Raw genomic sequence first — 25290 nt, forward strand, 5'->3', positions numbered from 1 at the left:
GCAAAACCAAATTACATCCTGGTTGAGGAATGGAACGCCATCCCACAGCAACGTGTGACCAGGTTGGTGACCAGCATGAGGAGGAGGTGCCAGGCTGTTGTGGCTACGTATGGATCTTCCACCCGCTACTGAGGCTCCTGACGGTGTATTAAATGAATACATTGTAAAATTGCCAATATGTCTTGTTTGTTCCTTGTTACTGATAGAGTTCAATAATCCAATCCACCACACAACTCAAAACAAGAGTCAACACCAACAGGAGAATACACTGTTTACCATTGACGGAGCATTTTGGCAAATCTTTCTTGGGCGCTACCCACATAATTAGCTGTGCTGCTCATCCCACAAATGCATGATCCTTACAAGTTGGACATCATTGTGAAGGTAAAAAAACAGGCTTTCCAACGATGTAAAATACAATGCCAGTTAGCATTGTAACAACAGAGAAATAATCCACCAAACACAAATTTCCAAACTCCAAGTTTATTTGAATATCTATTTTTGCGCATTATGTCCATGACACTGTGTCCTAACTGGCCACGAGCGACGCATCAGTGTGCCGTTTTGAGCTGAACTTTTGTTGGATACCCTGTTTCTATGTATTCCTGTCACCCACTTTGAAAGTGACACAACGGACGAGGAACGGCTCATTCGTGAAGTTGAAATGAGGAGTTATCTATACGACACCTCTTCATTTCTCTACAAAAACCTAAATAAGGTGGCAGCTGGTTGAAGATAGATCACCTGAAAGTTTCCTACTTGCTGTTGGCTATATTGTAAGTCATTTTCAGTAAATATCGCAATATAAAACGTGTCTGTTTTTCTTTTAATATTCGCACATATATTCAAATTTAGAATGTTCGTTGACTTCGTTGACAGCCCTACCGGGATTTGAGATACGTCTCAAACATTTCTCTCACCACACTAAGACAATGGAGGTGTGGTATTTATGGCGCTCACAGCACTGAAAATGATCTTTTAAAAAAATCAAATCAAAATAAATGTGTCTTTCCAGTAACAGTGTCAGCGCTAATCTGGATAATCCCCTGAACACACAGTTTTTACAGGTACTATTTCTTCACAGAAAGTAGTTCCAGGTGTCCACAGCATGTTCTGTGGATGATCACAAGTAACAAGGACGGACATTGGTTCTGGAAAAGACAATTTCTATTGAATTTAAAGGGCATACACTGCTAGCACCACAAAAAAAAAATTACATTCACCTCCATTGTAATGGGCTGGAAGCAGATATCTCAAGAACAGATATCTAAAAACCTGGATCAGTAAAACCAAAACTAACTGGATAGCTGGATATACCTCTAGAAGTAAGATTAATTGCATTGTGTAATGAAAACAGTGTATGTCCAAATTCTGTGATTTTGGTCTGACAAAATTCTCCTTCTGATTGAACAAAGTAAATGAGCAAAAATTGATGTTTCGTAAACAAAAAAAATTAATAGGAGACCAATCCATAGTGCTCACTCTGACAAATCTACAATATAACCTGAGCGATGTCCTAATCAGAATTACAACACCGCTCATACAAGCCAAGGCTACAAAACACAACAGGTTTTTTCCAGCACGCCAGGCCTGTCAGGAGCCACAGCGTCATTTAAAAATGTGCACACCTAAATGCTCTCCTGAGGGCAGAGTTTGTTTATTTGGCACGATTTCAGGTGTTTGCTTAATGCCAAACCGCAGACTATCTCTAGCCCCCTCTTGTATTTTTAGCATGAACTTGATGGAATTTAAGAGCGGCAATATAACCCGTCTTTGCCCTTCAAGGTTTGTCTATCTGGCGTGTTTATCGGCCGGCCCGTTAATCACAACACCGACAGAGATATGTGAATCACTGGAGATAAATAAAATCATCCAGTCCTGGTGACTCAAACAGCAAAGACAAGAAAGCCCTGGTTATGACGTCTAGCACAAATGCAATTTGATTTATCTCCTTTACATTCAGGTAGCTGAAGGGAGAAAAAAACACTTAACTTCCAACTATAAGAGACGTCAGAGATAAAGAAGCCCCGAGGAAAGACAGATAGGTGTGATCTGCTTCTTAAAAGGGTTTTACTCGAATGATTCATGACTCAGCTGTTGTCGTCACTGGAGTCTCTGCCCAGACAAGCTCAGCTAGGCACACAAGATCAAGCTTAATCTTAAATTATTTAAAGAAAACACAGATTTTCTGTTTTTAAATCCAGTTTCTTTGACTAATCTTACAGAGCTGCACATTTGAAAAGTTGTAATTGAAGACTTTTTTTAATGTTACCTGCAATTTTAGAACCAAAATAAAGAAGCAAAGCTGGGAAAACCTACTGTTTTCAAGTGACAATGGTTGTTTGACTCATGCAGAAAACCGTGTTTAAGAGTTTTAACCTTTAATTAAAGTCTGTAACTTTCTCATATGAGTCATCTTCAGCGTGATCTGATTCCAGTGAAAGCTAGCGTTGTTGTCTACGTCTGCCAGGTGCAAGCAGAAGATCAGAGGCCGACAGAAAGACAGGTTGTGATGATATGACCGACAGATGAAAGACAAAAAAAGAAAGCAGACAGACAGACGGAGACATAGAGGTCGTGGAGGAATAAAAACAGACGAGCAGAAGAGGCCTAGGAAGAGACAGACGGGGTCCTAATGACAGACAGACAGGTTTGTGAGGACAGGCAGACAGACGGGGTGTGTAAGCTGAGAGCTGCAGGGGGAGCAGCGCTGGAGTCCAGCAGAGGATCTGATATCTGAGACCATGGAACAAGAAGACACACAACACCGACCCGGTTTCACACTGAGCCACCGAACGACACGACTCTGCTGCTGACAGCACTGAAGAGGTCACTGCCAAAATACTGTGCATCAAAAAGAGCATGCACACTCAAAAATATAATGACTTCTGTTTCTGTTTTAAGAGAGGAAAATGAACAAATGTTTCAGCTAGGCCTTGTAGATATATCAATATCTGTATATAAAATCTATGCCTGGCGATAGGTAGCAAGAAACTACAGCAGAGAAATGCCAAAGATATCTATGAGGTAATTTAGAAACAGCATTGCGATAACAGTTTGTCTATTTTTCAACTAGGAAATCCTCCGCTTGGTACAAATTATGGTTGAAATTCTTTTTTTTTTTTTTTAAACAGCATATGAAATTCTTATGAAAAATCTTTGTTTATGTTATGTATTAATGTAGCGTATTGGCCTATATATATATCATCATGCTCTAGTGGGCAATAATTGTGCAATAAACTTAGACTTTAACTTTCCTTTTATTCTTGGTTGAGCACAAGGTTTTTGTCTTGTACTTTTAAATATTCCATCAAGTTAATCATTCAGCACTTCTAAAATAGTGACAATACACTCTGCAAGCATCACATTGTGTCAATTTGTGGCTTAAATACTAAACGAGTAGTAAAATCTGACCCATTTTGCACTATAAAATCATTTTTGACAGAACGGTAGGCAGATTTGCATGACCAAAAGTTCCATATTTAAGTCATGACAACTGAGCAACTGAAGAAAACTGCGAGACGCAGCTGCAAACTTCCGAAAAACCTCGTGAGTGGACTTTCAAGTTGAGTTTGTTTTTTCTTCTGGTCAAATATTTGACATATATATTCTTCTGTACCCTTTAGGCAAGCTGTGTTTGCTCCTGTATTTTTACTAGTGTTGTCATAATACTGGAATTTCTAACTTCAATACAATAACTTGAAAAATATCGATATTCGATACCGCGGGGGGAAAATTGACAATTTTTATTAAAAACATAATAGCAATGTGTGTGTCAACTCTACGCCATTTAAAGGATTTTTGGTTAAGATTTTATTTGTCATAGGAATCTCTCGCCTTTAGGCATTTCTCATATGTCAATACACATGTGTACATGTGTAAAGACATGTGTAGACACCTAGGCCAAACAACACTGACTGTCTGATGAAGGATTTTTCAGCAGACTGCTTATTAAATTAAGTATTACCAAACTGCGCCATCCAATGTGCAGCAAGGCTCTCTAGAGTGACACTTCATTTCCCAATGCCTCAATGCGATGAGTTAAAATATTAAAGACAACATACACTGCAAAAATGTAAAACAACTAGCACAGACAAAGACTTTTCTTATTTTGTGACATGCAAAAACCAAGCCAGCGTGCAAATGCAAGAAGTGTACAGCGTCTTACCTTTTTCTGGTACCACACCACAGCATCTTTTACTTTGGAAGCCATTTACATTTCCCTTCTCCCGTCTAGGGCATCTTAGACTGAAAACACACAGCGACAGAGAGAGAGAAAGAGAGCAGTGTGAGTAATGAAGAGAGGGAGAGGAGGACTGAGGTCTATATACCTGGTAGGAAGGTGTGTCCAGACAACTGACTAAGGGGAAAGGGAGGGGAGGACACACACATTAACTACAGACACTAGTGTGTGATTTTGCCTTTCTTCCTAAATAAAGCAGAAACACACAATGTACATTTCTTCTTCTGATCTTTTTGCTCCTGAATAACACACACAAACATTAGTAATAAGGCCAGTCGATCTCACTAGTCGTCTCCCTTGACGCCCATCTTACAACATAAACAAACAGTCCTGGGGATGGTTATTACTCTGACAGTGGTGAGTAGAGATGGTTGTTCCCACTAAATCATATTCTGACACACACACAAACACAGACACACACAAATACGTTTTCCGGAAAAATTTTGGGAACGGCTGCTGGATACCTTCCAGTAGTTTGGGTGTGTGAGTGATTGGTTAGGAAAGAAAGGTCATAAACACACACAGTACAAATACATTTTTTAATTAAGGGATGATGTTGCTGAACGTTGCATTGAAACACGTAAACCACACACACAAGTGCATTAATGTGTTGAGTGTATCTATTTTATGGGTGTATATGTGAGAGTGTGTGTGCCTCTACGCAGCACCAACTCAGCACCCGGTTAGCTTAGCATACAATAGCATAAAGACCGGAAACTAGCTCTGTCCATTGGTATCAAAATCCACCTATCAGCACCCCTAATGCTCCCTTATACAGTATTAAATGTACAGTGTGTAGGATTTGGCAGCATCTAGTAGTGTGTTTGCAGATTGCAACCAACTGAGTACCCCTCCGTTCACTCCTCCCTTTCCAAGACTGCAGTAACGTGAGCCAACGAGTGCAAAACCGTGGTAACGCCATTCGCATCGCTCAGAGGCCATACCTACCATAATAAAAGTAGTTTAAGAGCGACAGAAGTCAGGCGGCAGCTGGCGGTAGCATGGTTTTGCACTATGCGGCTCACATTACCGCAGTTTCACAACTGTGTCGGAGAACTACGGTGGCCTTCAGGTAACGTAAAAATGCAAAAGGTTCTCTCTAGAGCCAGTATTTGGTTTGTCCGTTCAGGGCTACTGTAGAAACATGGAGGACTCCGTGAAGAGGACCCACTACCTATGTAGATATGAAGGGCTCATTCTAAGCTAACGAAAAACACAACGATTCTTAGTTTCAGGTGATTACACACTAATGAAAACATAGTTATGAATATTATATTCCATTTCTGCCAATAGATCCCCTGAAATGTTACACACTGTTCCTTCATTTATATCCACAAAGCATGGTATTCTGTAATTAATAACATATGTATAGCATCACACACAGACTCAAATCTCTGAATAAAAGGTGCTATATATATATATATATATATATTATATATATATATATATATATATATATATATATCTATGTGTTCTAAGCAGCAGAGCTCAAGTATAACTGACAGACCCACAGAAATGTAGCAACACCTGTAAACTCATTTTTATCACCAGACCTCAGGTTATTTTATTTCATTATCAACATGTAGCTATGGATGATATTCATGAGTAACCACCACCAAAATAAACCATATGTTGTATTACTATCAATTGATTGTCACTAGCTGGGTCACTGATGGGAGATTGCCAGCATGCGTCTATGACAGAGTGTACATTAAGCGTGCAGTGTGTCAGTGTTACAGTCAGAGTTTGATTACAGTAAGGCGTCTTTGAAACAGGATCTTCTGGTGATGGAGGTGATGTGAGCTTGTTTGTTGTGGTTTTAAAAAAAAGGGAACCAGAGCAGACAGAGTTTTAACTGGAACCTGAGCTTCAACAGGTATTTGACACTGAGAACAACAAAGAAAGACTCATTTAGCTAATGTTACATTTTACTAGTGCTGGGACGATTCATCTCCCGATTCGATACTATCACGATACTCGAGTGCCAATTCGATATGTATTGCGATTTTGAAGTACTGCGATTCTTATATAGGTAAAAACGTTAAGAGTAGAAACCTCCTTAGGTCAGTGGATGTGAAAGAGGAAGACGAGGAGAAGACGCGGTTAATGAGAGAAGAAAAAAATGGAGAATCCGCGGTTAGCCACTCTCCTTCCCCTCTTCCTTCCTCCTCTGTTTCTCTTCAGTCTCTTTGTATTCCTTTGTTACATAAGTGCAAAGTGTTGTCCTGCTGTGTGAGTGGGAGTGATGGAGGGGCAGATAGATGGAGAGTGATGGAGGGCAGCGGCTGCAGGCCAGGCTGACTCAGGGCGGCAGCAGCTTTCTGTTTTCTCTGTAGCTTCATCGGTTGGCAGGAAATACTCAACCCCATGAAATATTGCAAAAATATGTTTTATTTTTTGAGGTGGAGCATTACTTAGAAGTTTGCCATTTCCCTTAGCATTTCAAACTTGACATTTGAACCTTTAAGAGTGAAGACATTCTGCTTTGCATGTGAAGGCTTGTTTGTGCTGTCAGCCTCAGCCTGCAGGGTAGTCGATCCCTGACGCAAGTGTTTTCCAGTGAGTTCTGAGTCATACTTTCTTTCAAAAATATTTTTTATGCTTAGAAGTGCTGCTACTTTTATGATAGTTTTCATAAGAAAGCCATTGATGAGTCAAATTGTGTGGCCATCTGCAGTCTGTGACGCTGTGTGAGATCAGGACCGTTTAACAGCTCCACAGCTTATCTGCCAACAACCAAACCGCAACACTTGGTGTTTATATATGCGATAAAGTCGCCACCTCAAACAAATAGAAGAGTATTAGTGCGAGAGTGTGTCAAAGTCCTCGTGTTCAGAGCGAGTTTGAGCTCAGTGTCAAGAATGTGAGAATTTGAAGCTCAAAAGCAGCCAAGTGTGAACGATATCTACGTCAAGCACAGGCGTCTGCGGGTAGTATTAACTGAACACACACACACACAGGGCAAACCACCAGCTGACTAATGCACAAAAATGCAAAGAACCCTGGTACTTTACCCGTAAATGCTGCCTGCACGCTGCTCATAAGGCTGCAGAGGGTGTATGCATTTCTGCGTGCATGAGCGTGCATTTTTGCCCCAGAAGGCCAGAGACATTTTTAGCAACAGGAAGAAAGGCTCTTGCTTGCTGCGTTGTCTACAATTACAATCATCCCTCCTTCCCCCATCTTTCACTGCTGAACCACACTATTCCTCACATATCATACTCTCCCCTATACAAGCAAAGAAAGCATATTAGAACTCAAACTTAACGGTGAAAAAACTATGCAGGTTTGTCCTTTTTACGTGCAGCGGTTACACAAGTAAATGAGTTTACAGTGTCAATAATGGCCGTCATATTAAAACTTAAGAGGCGAGACTGAGATGGAGGTGATAGAGGCGGTGAAAGAAAAGGAAGGAGGAGGGTGTATGTAATGAGAAAACACCATGTGGAGGGTGAGAAAGCAAGAAAAGTATTCTATCCTGCTTCCTTCTGCTCACATAAACACAAGAGACAGAGGAAGAGTTTATTTCTCATTCACACATGAGAGTAACCCGCCCATCCGAAACTCACATTCACACGCTTTTTTCTGGTGCTCTAACAGAGACTCAAACTATTCGGCTCTGCAACGAGAAGAAATTTAAATATTAATTTCCCGGGACAAGTGACTTGTTGTGTTGGCTCGCTTACATGCCAGAGGAGGAAAGCAGCTCGCACTCAAAAAGCCTAAATCTCCTAATTTTTAGGGAAGCATTAGATCAACAGAATAGTCCTTTGTTTTAGTGCTGCAGCTTATAATTATTTTCATTATTGAGTCCAAGATGTTCAAATTACTTTATAAGAGAAAACAGGTGCACTGCTGGTCGGTGCTCTGCCCTTAATATTAAAAAATATTCAAGAAAAAAGGGTCGTCCAGTAGTTGAAAATAAAGCAAAAGAACCACCTCATGTTTTGATTTTTACATACAACTAATGTACTACTAATGAAACTGTGGTTGCAGCTTGGCATGGAGCCTTTTTAAGAGCATGATGTGTTGCCTGTCTCAGCTGATATAGAGCTGCAACAATTAATCGATTAGCTGTCAATTATTTAATGTATCGCCAACTAACTTCTCTGATTCCAGCTTCTTAAATGTGGATATTTTCTGGTTTCTTTACTCCTCTATGACCGTAAACTGAATATCTTTGAGTTGTAGACAAAACAAGACATTTGAGGATGTCATCTTGGGCTTTGGGAAACACTGATCAACATTTTACACCATTTTCTGAAATTTTATTGACCAAACAACTTATCTGTAAAATATTCAACAGATTAATCGACAATGAAAACAATCGTTAGTTGCAGCCCTAATATGATAAACCGTCCAAAAAGTGGGGAGCTGGAACCAGACAAAGTTTGGCATTCATTTTCAGCCGATTAACTAATAATCCATTAATTCAACTTATGCTTTCAGAACTACTTTGTCTGCTCGTGTTCATATAAAAACATTATTTTAGTGGGAAGAAATTAAACGACAAAGAGGTGATCAGGAGCACAAAAACTATAGTTATACATTTTACTCTTGTGGGATTTCTGCAAATAATATAAGAGGTTTTCGGATAAGAACAACATCACTGTTAAATCCACAATAAAACAAAAGTGTTGGTGTCTAATTACTGTACAGCAACAACTGCTAACAACTGAACAAATGACAAGGTGTCAGATTGTGCAACCAAAAACATTAAGCATGACCAGAGAGAACATGAACAGACATTCATCCAGACAGACAAACCGACGGGAGCGACACCCCGTCATTAGTGGAGTCGGACAATAAACAGCAATGTTTTCTGTTTTTAACTCTCAGACAGATTTAAGACTTCAAATCCTCCCCATGCAGAGACAAAGATAAGAAAAATCAGGAAGATCCTCCCTGCTCAAAGCCTCGAAATCCCCTCGTCATACCTCCGTGGGACGCCAACGCTGATTCACACACATTATCAGACAAAAACACACACATTGCCTAATACGACTTCACACACAGGATTAAACTGCTGGGTTATTATTTATGCTGGAAAAACACAATGAGAAGAAATAGGCTGGCTGGGTGAGTTCTTTCCCAAGACACTTTTTCCAAAACCACACATCCACAGTGTTCCCAAAATACTCTGTGGTTTGCTAAAGGGTATTTAGGGAACAGAGCCGAGACAACAGACGCACACACAGCTAGTTTGTTTTCGACGTCTATGAATCCTGTGACCAGAATATATACATAATGTCTAAGAAGTGAAGCTCCTAGATTCAAGGCTACATTTCTGACCTGGAATCATATATTTTAAAGGTTGTAATATTCACCTTTCTCCAGGTCATTGTCATACCAGTAACTCTGCTAACAGCAAACGCGTGTCAACAAGAAAGCTCCGTTCACAAACGCACCCCCATTACAAAGCTCTCAAAGAATTCAACGAGCACACGCACACTAATACACACACACACACACACACACACACACACACACACACACACACACACGCACACACAGTCTGCAGCCATCAGGCTCGCCAAGTCTGTATGACCAGTAGTCTGTCTGAACTGACCCATTTACAGAGCGAGAGGTCAACTAAGTGTGTATTATGAAGGCCACAGTTTGTATGAGGACTCTGTTTGACAAGTGTACATGCATGTGTGTCTTTGTGTGAGCAGGAAATAGTTGAGTGTAATTAGCCATACAGTACATACAGTCTCTTGGAGCCAGTGTATGAATGTTAATGGGAATGAGAAGGCGGAGTAAGACAAAAGAAAAGAAGAAGAGAGAGATACTAGGATGACAGTGTTTAACCATCTAAGGGTGTTTTTCAGTGAGGTTAAAGGAACAGTTCAGGTGTTTTGAAGTGGGGTTGTATGAGGTACTTATCCATAGTCAGTGTATTAAAAAATGTGCGATTAATCGTAATTAAATATGGACGATCATGCGAATAATCTTAAATTAAATATTTGAATCGATAGACAGCCGTAATATTAATTTAATTTAATTAACAATCGATCTTTACCTCTAGGGCCTACTAGGAATGCAATATGGATACAATCTATGTTATTGTGTTGCCATACATGATAGAGTGATACATTTTCTGAAAAGCAAATCTATTGAGAAACTATTTATAGATAAAATAACTAGACAATAAGGTATGTTTTGCCTCATTCGGCAAAGTAATTTGATAAATCAGCGCAATTCATCACGTTGATGCAAAAATCATGTAAAAATCCAAGATTACCATCAATCCAACCTGAGCGTTGATCGACGACATTGCATACAACAGCATTAATAGATTCAGAGATGTTAAAGGGAGAGGTATAAATTGTCATCTTGACCAATAATTGAAAAAAATAATCATCTTAAATTCTGAATCCAGGCACACAAAATCACCACAGCTAAATGAGTGTTGAGAGCGATGGTGTGGTATGTGGAAGTCACATGTGTGTTTTTAATAATGTTTCTCATGTGATTTATTGTAATTGGTTATGTAACATGCCACCCTTGCCAGACTTTTTAATTTGACACCTTACAGCTACTCTCTTTCACTCTCACACTCTTGCTCTCTGTCAGTTCTTAATGTCCAACATTAAATTCAAATGACTGGGTTGGTTCCCAATAACCGGTTACATTTTGCACTCAGTTCGAAGTTGTTAAAATACCTCATTTGTGGATGGCAAATATGTAATCCAACTGGCAAAGCCTGATATGTTTTAAATCTTAAACACTTTACAGGGTTTCCTGCAGCATTATATAGTTTTTATTAATTATATTAGGCTTATTAAGCTGGCTTATTAAACTGGCTTATTAAGCTCCAGGAAAAACAATTAGCGGTGCTTCAAAACTATTCAAACCATAATCTGCGAGATGAGCTGTGTCTGGATCTGTCTGATTGATCATATCGTACCTTCACTTCACAGTAACTAATCAGAGCAGCACGTTACAATGTTGGGTAAAAGGTAAAGATGAACACATACGAATGGAAAACAGATAAAGGGAGTCAGAGATTTGGCTCTAGGTTAGAGAGGTTACATGGCTGTAGGATTCCTGATTTGATAAAACGCTTTCAAACCACAAACCTAAAAAGGACTTTTTCTCTCAAGCATCGACTTGCGTGACCTCTTGAGGCTTGATGGTCCCGATTATACCTTAAAAGTATGTCTATGGAAGCGTCTTGGGTTCAGCAGAGCAGAGGAGAAACACATTAAGGTCAGTCAGTGAAGTGTACGTTTCCTAAACCTTGTGATGTGTAACTGTGTACGCTCCTTCATCCCTCCATCGGCATCAGAGGTTTTACAAGCTGGATTATCTTTAAAACGAGTCACGTTAAGTGTTAAATTTAGGGTGGTGGGAAGATTCATGTGACAGGCTTCGTTTTCCTTTCTATATGGAAGCCGGAGAGATATCTGTGAGAATGTGTCACTATCTGCTGAAAGCCTGAGGTGGGCGACCTTAGAAAACTAACAGAAAATCATCACTGTGAACTATAAGTCAGCCACAACAAAACTGAAAAATAGAGGGCTTTCATTCAGTTGTGGAAAACGAATTTTTGTGCTCGATTACCCACGGATGCTGCTAAATTTGGCCTGAAAAAGACTGTGGCAGTCAGACAAGTTTAGATGGAAACTGTGGAAAACTCCTCGGGCACTGATCTTTATCAGAGCTGACCACAGAGCTGTTTTCACATGGACAAATGACAGAGTAGGGCTTCTTTTTAAACAGCGAGACAAAATCAATGGGACAGCAGAAAATAGAGAGTATATATAGAGAAGATTCCTCTGGCTTATCAGTGTAATGTCTCTCTGGGATGTCTAATGAAAACACAAGAGGAGACCTCCTCCATGAGTCTGGTAACTCGTGATGTGTAACAGGAGCCGCTCCCTCTCTCTCTGGGTGCTCTATATTTCATGATGGGTGCAGGTTACATCTCTGAGCTGGGCCGAGGGGGGGGCCAGGCACGCGTGTGTGTGCGTTTGTTTGCATGCCAACAGGAAATATGACGCTGCTCAATCGACGGTGAAGGGTCGAAGGTGTCAGGGGGATTCTGAGAGTGAGTGTTTGTGTGAAGCAGAGGGGTGGAGGGAGATGGGGATCATGGTTTCCATCATGTAGGGTGAATCCCTGACAATCTCAAGTGACACTACACTTGCCCTATACAGGGCTTGATCTTATAGCAACACATGCACACACTGCAGTTAGATAATTAGTTATTTACTGTCATGCACATGTAACTGCCCCAGGCCCCATGAGGCCCCATAAGACATCAAAAATACTGTTGTTGACAATAACATAACTTATTAACATATAATATTATTACATTGCACACAAAGTACTTTTTCTCTACAAAATAAAGCTGGGCAGACGCTGTACATTTCATTTCAATCTTGTACGTTGTGTTAACTCTCACACTACATATTTAATCAGGCTTTCTATACGGTACAGAACCTGCGACTTATATGCTCACAAAGTACAAGATAATCGCATCCTCAACAATGGTGATAAAAAGAGAAAGGTAGTGTTACTTTTGCTTTTCTTTCATCATAGAATTGCACAGAGGAGAAAAAGAAAAATATGCAGATGTCTGTTCTGCAAATTCAGTTTTAAATCACAGCACAGCCTCGGTCAAGACAGAAATTTTAGGCGCACAACATGTAAAATGCTTCTCCAATAATATTAAGACAAGCTCACTACAGTTTATAACAATGTTTTGACAGTCGTCATGACAAAAATCTGACTGTGGAAGTTCTCAAAAGACAGACGACCAACATTTTTAACAGGCCAGAAATCCACCCGATCAGCAAGATCATTGATCGCTCAAGGAATTAATCGGGTGTCTTGACACCTCTAAAACTGAACTTCAAACATAAAGAGCAATTTGCACTGGGCATCATGAATATTACACTGCAACCTGTTCTGGGAAATCCTAATCCAGGGATGTCCATGCAAAATGTCTCAGTTAAAGATCTTTCTAGTGAGCCGCTGTGCAGGCTTAAGACTAATCCAAAGTCAAATCATCATCTTGTATTGATTTATTTATTTAACATTTGGAGCTTTTGTCGCATTTCTGGACACACTGATAACATGCAGTAGGAACATGGGGAAACTGTGTGTGTGTGCATTTGTTGGATAGGAAACCAGTAACGACAGACGAACTGAAATAACTGAATCGTACCAACACACATACACACAGACTAAAAAAAGCCCTGCATGCTCTTGTGCTCTCCTCAGAGGGGAAGTATGGCCCTTTTCACATTCTCTTATTTTTCCATAATGAACAATACTCATGAACTACTATGTGTGTGTGTGTGTGTGTGTGTGTGTGTTGACAGCTGACACCCTCACAGCAACAGAACAGGGGTTGTTGAAGCATGTGGTGCTCAAACAAAAACAGACTATGTGGAGTTGGGTGGGGGGTAAATGTAGTAAACACACACTGAGCACAAACACACACTCACACTCACACTCACACTCACACTCACACTCACACTCACACTCACACTCACACTCACACTCACCTCTTGTTGGGCTGTGTAGCTGACTTGCGCTTCGTCCTCACAGCCAAATTAGGACAGGAGCTGGACATGTGGAAATAAGAGAGAGAGAGAGAGACGGTCAGGATTGTCTGGCCTGCTTTGAGATTCAAAGCAACAACAGCCATGTGTGTGCGTGTGTGTGTGTGTGTCTCAGGTTCACTGATGAAGCCAGTCATCCAGGAAAGAGACACTTCATTTATTCACTCAGACTAATAACTACATCTAAATCCTGTTTGAAAAAGGGTTTCCAGTGTGTAATTGAGCTTTGGCTGGCGTCCACATGATGATGCTGCACAGTGAGGCTTAAAAGCAGCATGTCTCCTGCTGAGCTTCAAACACACACACACAGGTCGCCTCTAGACACAGTATGAATTCTCAGAAACAATAATGAATAACATCAGGCAGCGAAGAATTCCTTTCCAACAATGCAGCGCTTGTGGAAAGTCAAGAAACCGACCACCATCATCACTATCATCATCATCTCCCTCTCATCCCCAAACATGTTATCATCAATTATCCTTCAGATTTCCTGATAAAGACAGGCTACCAAGGCAGGTAACATCACCCGTATGTCTCCTGAAGATATTCCTCAAGACTCAGCATGACCCTGACCCCGGGGGATTTCACACAATTAACAAAAGACAATCACATTTCCATATAAATGCATCTTTCCTCAGGCATTAAAATCAGCTTGTGAATCACATGGAAACTGTCCTTTTCTTTGGAAAGTCATATTAAAGTGAGAGTTGACAATATAAACTGAAAAGCCCCTGCCATCAGCTAAATTAAAGGATGACTAGTACTGTATCATAACCACAAGGACTCACGCGACCAAAGACCTCCTAAAGTCTTGTGAAAGAAAGAGGGCGAATGGTACTCATCAAAACACAAGTGCAACAAGGCCGAGGGCTGGCAGTTCCTGATGTAGGTTTGTGGAAGATTTTGTTGTTGGTTTCACTGAATCCAACATTCCCCTTTGACAAAATCTACAGTAATAGAGTTTCTCTAAGTTGTATGCTGGTGGTTCATAGCACCTCAAAAGGGTAAGGACTAGATATCTAGTGGAAGACTGCAATGAAAAGGTCAAAAGTGCAGTAATGTAGTAGTGCAATAGTATTATATCCAATTTGATCATGTGGAGCAATTGTTCACAAAAAGTAGATGGATATGGTGCAGTTTAAAAAAATAAAGATAAAGCTTTACGTGTGATAAAAAATAGAAACGTTGAAACTGAACGAGGAAAAAAACACACTCGCTGATTTGGGCATTTTTTACTCTAATCTCTACCCTATTATTTCAAACATTAAACGCTAGGGATGGAGAAAAAAAATGTATTCACCTATGTATCACGATTATTTTTTTTACGATTTTGAAATAGATTTTTTACTGCCAGAATCGACATTTGCTTCGTTCGAGTCTATGCGGAGGTAGAAGGAAGTTAACGTTTTTATTGTTGTTGACCGAGTAACGTGACACCATTACTTTCCCGTCGGTAAATCAAAACAAACCGCAGTTTGCCGCAACGAGGAAGTACAAATTGATTAGTTGAATGGTGAAAAATGACGATCGGTGTTTCCCAAAAGCCCAAGATGACTTCCTCCAATGACTTGAAAATATTCACATTCAAGAAGCTGGAATGACTCAAGCCGAATATCAAAATAGTTTGCGATTAATTTAATAGTTGACAACTAAATCGATTAATCTTTGCAGCTCAAGTCCAGTGACCTCATGTAATACGTCTTCTGTGGTTGCGTCACATCTAAAAGGTTGAATTGTATTTGTGTCTGTACCTACAGTAAGTCTACAAACATGTGTATAAATATGCCTTTTTCAAAGCATACATTTTGGCTTGTCATAGCGGGAAAAGTCTCAGTAAGCGATGACACTGAGCCAGCATGCAAAACAGCAGGACCCTGAAGCAGCTAAATAGAATTTAGCCATTCATTTTATTATTTACACCTGTGACATGTCAAAATGTCTTCTGGGAAAAAGGCCTTTGTCCAGGTGATAAAACAAACTATCGGTACTGGTTTCAACAAACCATATTGGAGCATTTCTGCATTTAACAGGTTCTGGTAGCATTCCGTCTGTAACGCTTGATTTCATAGATTTAACCTGAGCAGCGACAGCTCATCCTAACAAAACACTTCCCACGTTATCATTAACTCAACCCGTCAGTCTACTGCAGTACAGCCGAGCTCGTAACGTGGCACTTCTCCAGCGACTGCAAAGCCACTTGACCTTTCTCTGTGACCTCTCTCTCTCTCAATACTGCTATGGCTATAATACTTCTATGAATTATATTGCCGCGCTGCAGGTCATTCTGCAGCTGTAACATAAGGTGGTATGGCAGACGGTCCAGTGTTGTGATGTAACTACATTGCAGCTGGTGATGTAACCAGCTCTGCGGGCAGATTCAAGCTGCACAATAGAGCATCGTCCAAGAGACAGACAGAGAGAGAGAGAGAGAGAAGAAATACAAAGGAACAGACAATAGACAGCAGTCTGTGTCTGTTGATGCTAGAATTACACACACACACTGAGCTGACCTCCAGTTCATGAAAACTGCAGAGCTGGTTGCTGCGCAGCTATGTTGATTGAAGTACTACTGACCTAACTGACAAACAATCAACGTCTCAAAGGCTGTTTAGTCCAATCCACAACGTGTATGTACGTGCAGCTGCGTGTTAGGATCGTCCTGGGAATCCCAGGTCTGTAAGGCGCCCGATGGATGTAACACAACGTCGGTCTTGTCAACATGCTATACGCAGCAGCAGTGATTTCATCGTTCATCTCCAATCTATCTACAAGTAACAAACACGGAACCTGTTTGCAAACTTTTGCTCCTGCAACCACAGCTTCCTGATGCTCAAGGGCACCTCGTGGCATCTTTCCTGACTGAAAACTGTCGCTAATATCTCACGTGTTATTATAATTATCTCTGAATAAAAGCAGCACCGAGTTGCCTGAGAGGTAAAAGTAATGATTTCACAAAGCAAACAGCCTAAATCTAATTAGAGGTTTGCTTCATCGTTACATAACCGTGATATTTTAAGTGTTTTTGATTTTTAGAAAGGGTGAACTACTTCCTCCACATTACACCGTGCTGCCATGCATGCCTGACCTGCATACCTGACTGACTACAGGTGAAACATACAAACATATTAAGTCATTGGCTACAATCCAAGCACAGTCTAGTATAACAACTGATGACAGGAAATGATACAGCAGATGGTTATTTAGGATTAGGATATAGATCTGTTCTGCTTTTCCAGCCTGCACGGACATATTCTGATTTACAAGAACTTTATATTTTGTGTAAAAAATTGAAGGTTTACAGAAAAAAATATATATACATAAATATATATAAAGATTTATATATTTACATATTTTATATGACTGTCTTGGTTGTATTGTATGTTATTATGGATTCGTATGCAGGACTATGCCAGAGTCGAGAGGAAGGTTAATTTAGGAGTCAGATTATGATTGCAGTGGAAAATCTGGGTGAGTGATGACGGCATTAGTCGGACACTGGAACAAACAGGCTGGCTGGATGGCAAATCATGTTGGATAATCAGATGACCTGCCAAACTGTGAGCCTGACCGCCTGCTGAAGCCTGCGACAGTTTCCCCTCCCTGGGACACAAGATAGTAGGGGTGGGAAAACAAAAATAGATTAATTTATGTATCGCAATTATATTTTATTTTTTTAAATCAATTTTTAATGCCAGAATTTCCTTCATTTGAGTCTAAGCGGAGGTAGAAAGAAGTTACTGCTTTGATCATTGTAGTCTGAGTAACGTGACGTCATATCCGTTTCAAAAGCCAAAACAACGTTGCAGTGGCGTCGTGGTCAAATCAGCCAACGCTACAATTGTAGAGCACCCATATTCTGACATTTATGTTAAATGCATTCAAACGGCCCCGATGGAGCTGACCATGGATGTATGAAGAGAACGGAGCTGACGGGGAGAGCTAGCAATGGACTTGGCAAAGTTAGAGGAAGTATACACGTGTGACTACGTCCGGTTTTCAAAATAAGGTGTTAACAAAACGGTACTGTATATACAAAATACATACAGTTTATGTAAATAAGATTAATTGGATTATATTCACCAGAAGTATAAAACATGTTATTACAAGGCTTTGTCGAATACTCAATTCTGATTGGTCAATCACGCCCTGTTCTATTGTCTGTTATTTCTTGATAGCAGACCGTTGCTATGTATAGCAGACCGTTACTATGGCCGCAGTTCTGATGTCGGACTCTGGCGGACCGTTTTTGTGTCAAATTATTGATTGCTTAAGTAAGTAGCCGTGTAATAAGCGGGATAATGTACAGCTAGCAGGTCATTGTTGTGAAAGAAACCCCTTCAGGGCGATGAAAGCATCGCCCTGAAGGGGTTTCTTTCTATATAATTGACTTCAGGACATCTCTGACTACGTACAGACACAAAATTAAGCAATTTTTACTGTATTAATTTAGAGATTTTCCAAACTAAAAGTCCCTAGAAGTGTACGATTCAACTTTTTCTCACGGTCTAGTGTTAAAAACATGAACACAAAATCGCAATAAATCATAATATCGAATCACAATACATATCGAGTCGGCACCCAAGTATCGTGATAGTATCGAATCGGGAGATAGGTGTATCGTCCCATCACTACAAGAAGGGTAGAGAAAACCAACACTGGTTATAGAATAGATGTTGCATTTGTTTTATGTTGTGGCGTCTGAAACTTTAAGGTATGTTTAAATGCTGCTGTCTTGGCCAGGTCTCTCTTGCAAAAGAGATTCTAAATCTCAATGAGTAGAGTACAGTAAAAGTGGAGTGACATGAGTACAGCGTGAGAGAGTAGGATAAAATCTAATGGAATAGTGTCGAATTTAATACTAATAATTGACATATAATCAACCACCAACTATCTAAATAATTCATACATTTTCAAGGTAATGTTTTCAGCAAAAATGCCAGAATTTATGTTGTTCCAGCCTCTGAAATGTCCAGATTTGTTTTGTTTTTTCAGGCACCTTCCAGCCATGCAATGTTATGCACAGTTTAAGGATAGTGATAGATTTGTACCAGATGATCTGTAATCTTAAAAATTATATTAATTATCTTTATGATTTAGACTATAGGTGCACCCACCTCCCCTGTAGGGGAAACCCTGTATGGAAACAATGGTTAGCTGCAGCTCTAACACAGTTTAAGTAGAGGTTAAGTGAGGCTAAATATGTTGGTTTAAAGCACAAGTAAATTACAGTTGTGAGTAACGTTAGCAACACAGCACGGCGTTAATGTTGCAGTGGGTTTCCTCTCCTGAAAAGGACATGCAGCTAATCGTGTAGCTAGCCTCCGTGCAGATGTATTTTCAGACAGTCTTCATGGTTCAGTTCACACAGACTGCCCTCCTCCTCCTCCTCCTCCTGCTCCTGCTAGCTGCTAGCTCACATCATGCTAACTACATATTAAGCTAGCGTTGAGCTACCGGCGGCACAAAGAGCCACACAGCTGAGCCTCATTATCATCAGTGCTCTCCAAACGTAACAAGTCTTACCTCTTTGACGGCCACAACAGCTCCGAGTCTTCGCACACAGACACAAAGTGTGCTTTCTAAACTGTACTGTACTAAGATAGTAAGCGTTGACTTGTGTCTGTAGGAGGATGCACAGCAGTGTCTGCTCACCGCTGTGTGAAGCTCTCTGCCTCTCTCTGTAACAATACAACTACAGCCCGCTACCCCGTAAACACCCGTGTTAACGCGCACATCACATTTTTAAGCCAATAACCGTTAGTGAAGAGAAGAGAAGAGCGTGCTAACATGTCAATTAAATTAACAAATTAACCAACACAACAGCGAAAATGTCGCAATTTTATGTGGTGGCACGATAAATAGCGTATAAATACACCAAGTTGATAGAAATAGAAAAGAACGTTACTTACCTCTAGTGGACGTTAGAATCCACTACAGGAAAATTTGACTGCGCTTTTAGCACAAACTTTACGGTTACACCTAGTGATGTGTCGGTCACGAACGAGCTGGTTTAAAGAACCGGCTCTTTGAAGTGAGCCATAAGAGCCGGCTCCCATACGAGAGCCGTTTTTTTTCTTTTCTTTTTTCCTTTAATTGATTCAAGGCAGAATGATAGGACGATCTTCTCTTCGCCACGGGCACTCCATGCAATGACTGTGACTGAATGTTGTGTTAATGACGTCCATGCGACCATGTACGGACGTCATTAACAGTCTGATCAGGTGATGACAGAAAAGGATCATACCATCAAGCAGGGAGGGGCTGGGGTGCGCGGCGCGCTGACGGTCTACAGGTACAGAGCAGGAGGGAGAGGAGGAGAGAAAGAGAGAGAGGAGTGCGGTGCGCTAATAGAAGACAAGATGAGTGACAGTTGGAAATGAAGCAGCATGTAAAATTATGATATTCTGGAGATTATAAGGTTTAGTATAATTATATTGAATAATTTAAGTGATATATGTGCACACATACTAATCATAGGTCAAAACAGCGCTAAATTTGGCTGAATTATAAAAGGTAGAAGTGGTAAAACAAAGAGCCGTTTGGCAGCCGAAAGAGCCGGCTCATCTTGGTGAGCTGAGCCAAATGATCTGGCTCACTAAAAAGAGCCGGAACTCCCATCACTAGTTATGATGGACCATGATGATGGACGTCATGACGTAACGACGTTACGACCAATGGGCTTCCAGGATGGGCGAGACAGACACATAACGGACCATCAGATCCCTCTCCGTCTGCTGCAGTTAACGGACACGTCTGTTGATTACTATGTGAATTATCATCAGAAACGGTAGGATTTTTAGTCTGTGCCGTACAGGGGAAACGACGATGCCGGCCACCGATGTAGAAACACACTGAAGTAAGTCTGACGTCTTACATGAAGCACCAACCGGTTAGCTTCCATGCTATTAGGCTAGCTGCCATGGTAACATCAGCTAGATGAGGATAACTCATTTAGAGCTGATCCTAGCTGCTAGTAGCTATTAGTAGCTGGTATTAGTGACATGTTGTTGGATGTGGCTAACAATACCACGTTTTTAATAGCTAATAGCAGCTATTCTTACATGTCTTCTTGCTAAAATACTCCATAGATCATCATAATTATGAGTGTCTGTCTCTGTCCCATGGATGCTTGTCTGGCCCCTCCTCTGATCTGTCTCCAGTCAGTGAGATGTCTCTGTCCCCTCCTATGATCTGTCTCGAGTCAGTGAGATGTCTCTGTCCCCTCCTCTGATCTGTCTCCTCCTCTGATCTGTCTCCAGTCAGTGAGATGTCTCTGTCCCCTCCTCTGATCTGTCTCGAGTCAGTGAGATGTCTCTGTTCCCTCCTCTGATCTGTCTCCTCCTCTGATCTGTCTCCAGTCAGTGAGATGTCTCTGTCCCCTCCTCTGATCTGTCTCCAGGCAGTGAGATGTCTCTGTCTCCTCCTCTGATCTGTCTCCTCCTCTGATCTGTCTCCTCCTCTGATCTGTCTCCAGGCAGTGAGATGTCTCTGTTCCCTCCTCTGATCTGTCTCCTCCTCTGATCTGTCTCCAGTCAGTGAGATGTCTCTGTCCCCTCCTCTGATCTGTCTCCAGGCAGTGAGATGTCTCTGTCTCCTCCTCTGATCTGTCTCCTCCTCTGATCTGTCTCCTCCTCTGATCTGTCTCCAGGCAGTGAGATGTCTCTGTCTCCTCCTCTGATCTGTCTCCTCCTCTGATCTGTCTCCAGGCAGTGAGATGTCTCTGTTCCCTCCTCTGATCTGTCTCCTCCTCTGATCTGTCTCCAGTCAGTGAGATGTCTCTGTCCCCTCCTCTGATCTGTCTCCAGGCAGAGAGATGTCTCTGTCTCCTCCTCTGATCTGTCTCCTCCTCTGATCTGTCTCCTCCTCTGATCTGTCTCCAGGCAGTGAGATGTCTCTGTCTCCTCCTCTGATCTGTCTCCTCATCTGATCTGTCTCCAGTCAGTGAGATGTCTCTGTCCCCTCCTCCGATCTGTCTCCTCCTCTGATCTGTCTCCAGTCAGTGAGATGTCTCTGTCCCCTCCTCTGATCTGTCACCTCCTCTGATCCGTCTCCAGTCAGTGAGATGTCTCTCTCTCTGTGATCTGTCTCTGTCTCCTCCTCTGATCTGTCTCCAGGCAGTGAGATGTCTCTGTCCCCTCCTCTGATTTGTCTCCTCCTCTGAGATGTCTCTGACCCCTCCTCTGATTTGTCTCCTCCTCTGATCCGTCTCGAGTCAGTGAGATGTCTCTGTCCCCTCCTCTGATCTGTCTCCTCATCTGATCTGTCTCCAGGCAGTGAGATGTCTCTGTCTCCTCCTCTGATCTGTCTCCTCCTCTGATCTGTCTCCAGGCAGTGAGATGTCTCTGTTCCCTCCTCTGATCTGTCTCCTCCTCTGACCTGTTTCCAGTCAGTGAGATGTCTCTGTCCCCTCCTCTGATTTGTCTCCTCCTCTGATCTGTCTCCAGTCAGTGAGATGTCTCTGTCCCCTCCTCTGATCTGTCTCCAGTCAGTGAGATGTTTCTGTCCCCTCCTCTGATCTGTCTCCAGTCAGTGAGATGTCTCTGTCCCCTCCTCTGATTTGTCTCCTCCTCTGATCTGTCTCCAGTCAGTGAGATGTCTCTGTCCCCTCCTCTGATCTGTCTCCAGTCAGTGAGATGTCTCTGTCCCCTCCTCTGATCTGTCTCCAGTCAGTAAGATGTCTCTGTCCCCTCCTCTGATCTGTCCCCTCCTCTGATCTGTCTCCTCCTCTGATCTGTCTCCAGTCAGTGAGATGTCTCTGGCTCAGAGGGTTTTGTTGACCTGGGTCTTCACCCTGGTCTTCCTCATCATGCTGGTCCTGAAACTGGACGGAAAGGTAAAGCTTTCTTTCTCTTAATACTCCTCTTTGTTCACCCTATATCTTAGCAGTTTTTACTCAATCAAGATAGCCTTATTGTTCACTTAGTGGATTGTATTTGTGTGTGATCAATCCTATTTTACTTCTCAGGATTCATATCTTTTCACCTAAGCTAGAACTGGACCCATCACACTGATATAAACAGTGAATAAACAAAAAAATATATATTTATTATTAAATTGGAAGTCTCTGTTTTGCCAATATTGCTGTTGTTTGGCAGCTATGCACCTGTTCTTGACATGTATCCCCTGTCTTTTTTTCCTGTTATTTTGTATAATGGTACTGGGTGTTTCATGTCTTGTGTGTTTTTATTGTAAAAAAAAAAATCCAAAATAAAATATAGCAGTGAATAAACACCTTATATTATGTAACTGACATAATCTCCTCCATTTCCCTCCCTCCAGGTGCAGTGGAACTGGTTCCTCATCTTCCTCCCGGTCTGGGTGTTCGATGGCATCCTCATCCTCATGCTCGCCATCAAGATGGCGGGCCGTTGCAAGCCCGGCTACGACCCACGCAACGGCTCCCCGGACCTGCGTCTGCGCGCCTGGTACCTGACGGCCATGCTGCTGAAGCTGGGCTTCTGCCTGACGCTGTGCGCCAAGCTGGAGAAGCTGGCGGACGTGAAGCTGACGTTTGTGTGCATACCACTGTGGACCATGTTGCTGGGGGCGCTGGTGGAGCTGGGGCTGAATATCTTTCCTGAGAGGAGAGAGGCCTAAGTGGAATGAATCATTACACCGACAAAAAAAAAATAGATTTGTGGTTGTATGACCAAGATTTTGTGGAATTGGAGCTTTTTGTTTTGGCCTGATTATGTTTCCAGAGAAGACTGAGGCTCAAGAAGGAATCAAATCTTCATTTAAGATATAAGAATTAATCTTAAGAATAAGATTTCCATTCATTTAAAATGTAAAAATGGCTCTTTACAAAGAAAAAAAAATGCCAGAAGGGGATCAAATGTAAATGTATAAGACTACTGTGAAAGCCTACACTGGAAGAAACATTAACATCCTCTAATGTTTATTTTCACTGTATATAAGCTAGCACACCTCGTAAAGAACGTATACGTCACACAGGGAGGAACTGAACAGTATTTCATTTTCACATTAACTATCACTCTTGGTACCAAATCATGGAGTGTACATTTTTTGTCACATATGCTTTAGATATCGTGTGGCTGTATTCAAGCACAAACACCTTTTCTTTCTTTCCATTCCTGAGCTGCAGAGACTCGTTAAGCCAAATATTATTTTACAAGTTATAAATGAACTCGCGAGGTGTTCGTGACAACAGCTCGGTTTGGCTGCAATCACGTAAAGGAAATTGGATAATTTAGGAAATAGTTGGAACAACTTGTGATTTTTCCACAGGCTGCCCTCTCTGCTCCGTACAAGGTCTCTTTTGTACCATGTAAATCATCATGTGCCCCGTGAAAAAAATCAGTAAGCTGTTATTACTGCGGGTGCAACGTCCAAGGTCGCTGGGAAGAACACCTTTTAGATGTGTCATGACAAAAGATCACGTTCCCACTGTGTATTAAGTTGAATTATTAGGGTTTAAAACGTGAATCGGAATACTTTCCATCTGCAGTTTTTCTAGTGTTGCGTCATCAGTGTTTCATATTTTATGGTACGGCTGACACTGTGCATGATTTGTTTTGTGCCATTTGTATATTATTAGTATTTCAAATATATTATTTGCATTATTTTGCACTATGTCGAAAAGGAATAGTTGTTTTGAGATCGAAAGTATTTGATAATTAATGCACGTCTTGTAAAAAATAAATGGATCCTGTACATTGAAATGTCTCAAATAGTCAATACAAATACACATTCAAGTGTTTCTCAGAAGGATCAAATTAGTTGCAGACTATGTAAATAAAGTGTTGTGGTTGTGGTTGTGGTTGGGTGGGGGGGGATCCTGCTGGGACGGGAACTGAAACGTACTGTGAAGCAACCGCAGAGCTGACAGCAGTGTGTGTCTGGTCTGCCCTTTTAGGGACACTTAAGACACATAGACAGAGAACACTGAAGTCTTTTCTGTCTATCTTTAGTCTTTAAATGTCGGAATGTTTTTACGACTTAACATAATTTTAGAGGTCAGATATTTAACTGTTTGAGATCCAGTTTGCCCTAGCCATCCCGATACCGTCATCAACAGCAGCAGGAAAAAGCACTGTGGCATAACACAGTGTGCTTAATGTGCTACGGCTGGTTGAGCTTGTAATCATTACGAGCATGCTGGCTGCTATTGTTGTAAATTAACTGCAGCCTGTACTCATCCCACAAAATCTAGTAAATATGCAGTTGTGAAGGCAACTAAGTACATTTACTCAGTTACTTTTTCTTAAAAGTACAATCTTGAGGTGTTTGTACTTTACTTTATACTTACACTCTACTACATTTCAGAGAGAAATGTTGTACTTTTTACTATTGACAGGTATAGTAACTGGCTACTTTGCAGATAAAGATGAACGGTTTGAGTCTCAAAGAGATAAAATAATCCAATATTTTACAATAAAAGGAGCAAATATTAAGAGAAAAGTCAAACAAATGAATACAAACTTGCTTACCAGAACATTGTTTTTTTCACTT

At 41.2% G+C, this 25290-nt stretch overlaps 2 protein-coding genes across 4 annotated transcripts in view; one reads left to right on the forward strand and one right to left on the reverse strand.

Moving 5' to 3' along the window:
* The window catches only part of LOC141761711 (protein PHTF2), a 49354-nt gene extending 29835 nt beyond the window's left edge, over positions 1-19519 (reverse strand). For 2 of the 3 annotated variants that reach the window (XM_074625279.1, XM_074625277.1), the window contains exons 1-3: positions 19342-19519; positions 13762-13821; positions 4169-4248 (exon numbers count right to left, since the gene is read on the reverse strand). In XM_074625279.1, the coding sequence (XP_074481380.1) occupies positions 4169-4213 (45 nt within the window). In that variant the 5' untranslated portion in view covers positions 4214-4248; positions 13762-13821; positions 19342-19519. Of the gene's footprint in view, positions 1-4168; positions 4249-11325; positions 11420-13761; positions 13822-19341 lie in introns of all 3 variants that reach the window. The other variant, XM_074625278.1, reaches the window with a different exon arrangement.
* Positions 19520-20486: 967 nt separating this feature from the next.
* Positions 20487-24500, forward strand: LOC141761712 (transmembrane protein 60-like). Its single transcript, XM_074625280.1, has 3 exons — positions 20487-20674; positions 22560-22651; positions 23098-24500. Exons 2-3 carry the CDS (start codon positions 22568-22570, stop codon positions 23413-23415), a joined length of 402 nt encoding a protein of 133 aa, XP_074481381.1. The 5' UTR covers positions 20487-20674; positions 22560-22567; the 3' UTR covers positions 23416-24500.
* Positions 24501-25290: the final 790 nt, after the last annotated feature.

Source organism: Sebastes fasciatus, chromosome 23 (genome assembly GCF_043250625.1).
Source record: "Sebastes fasciatus isolate fSebFas1 chromosome 23, fSebFas1.pri, whole genome shotgun sequence".
In the NCBI taxonomy this organism is placed as follows: Eukaryota; Metazoa; Chordata; class Actinopteri; order Perciformes; family Sebastidae; genus Sebastes; species Sebastes fasciatus.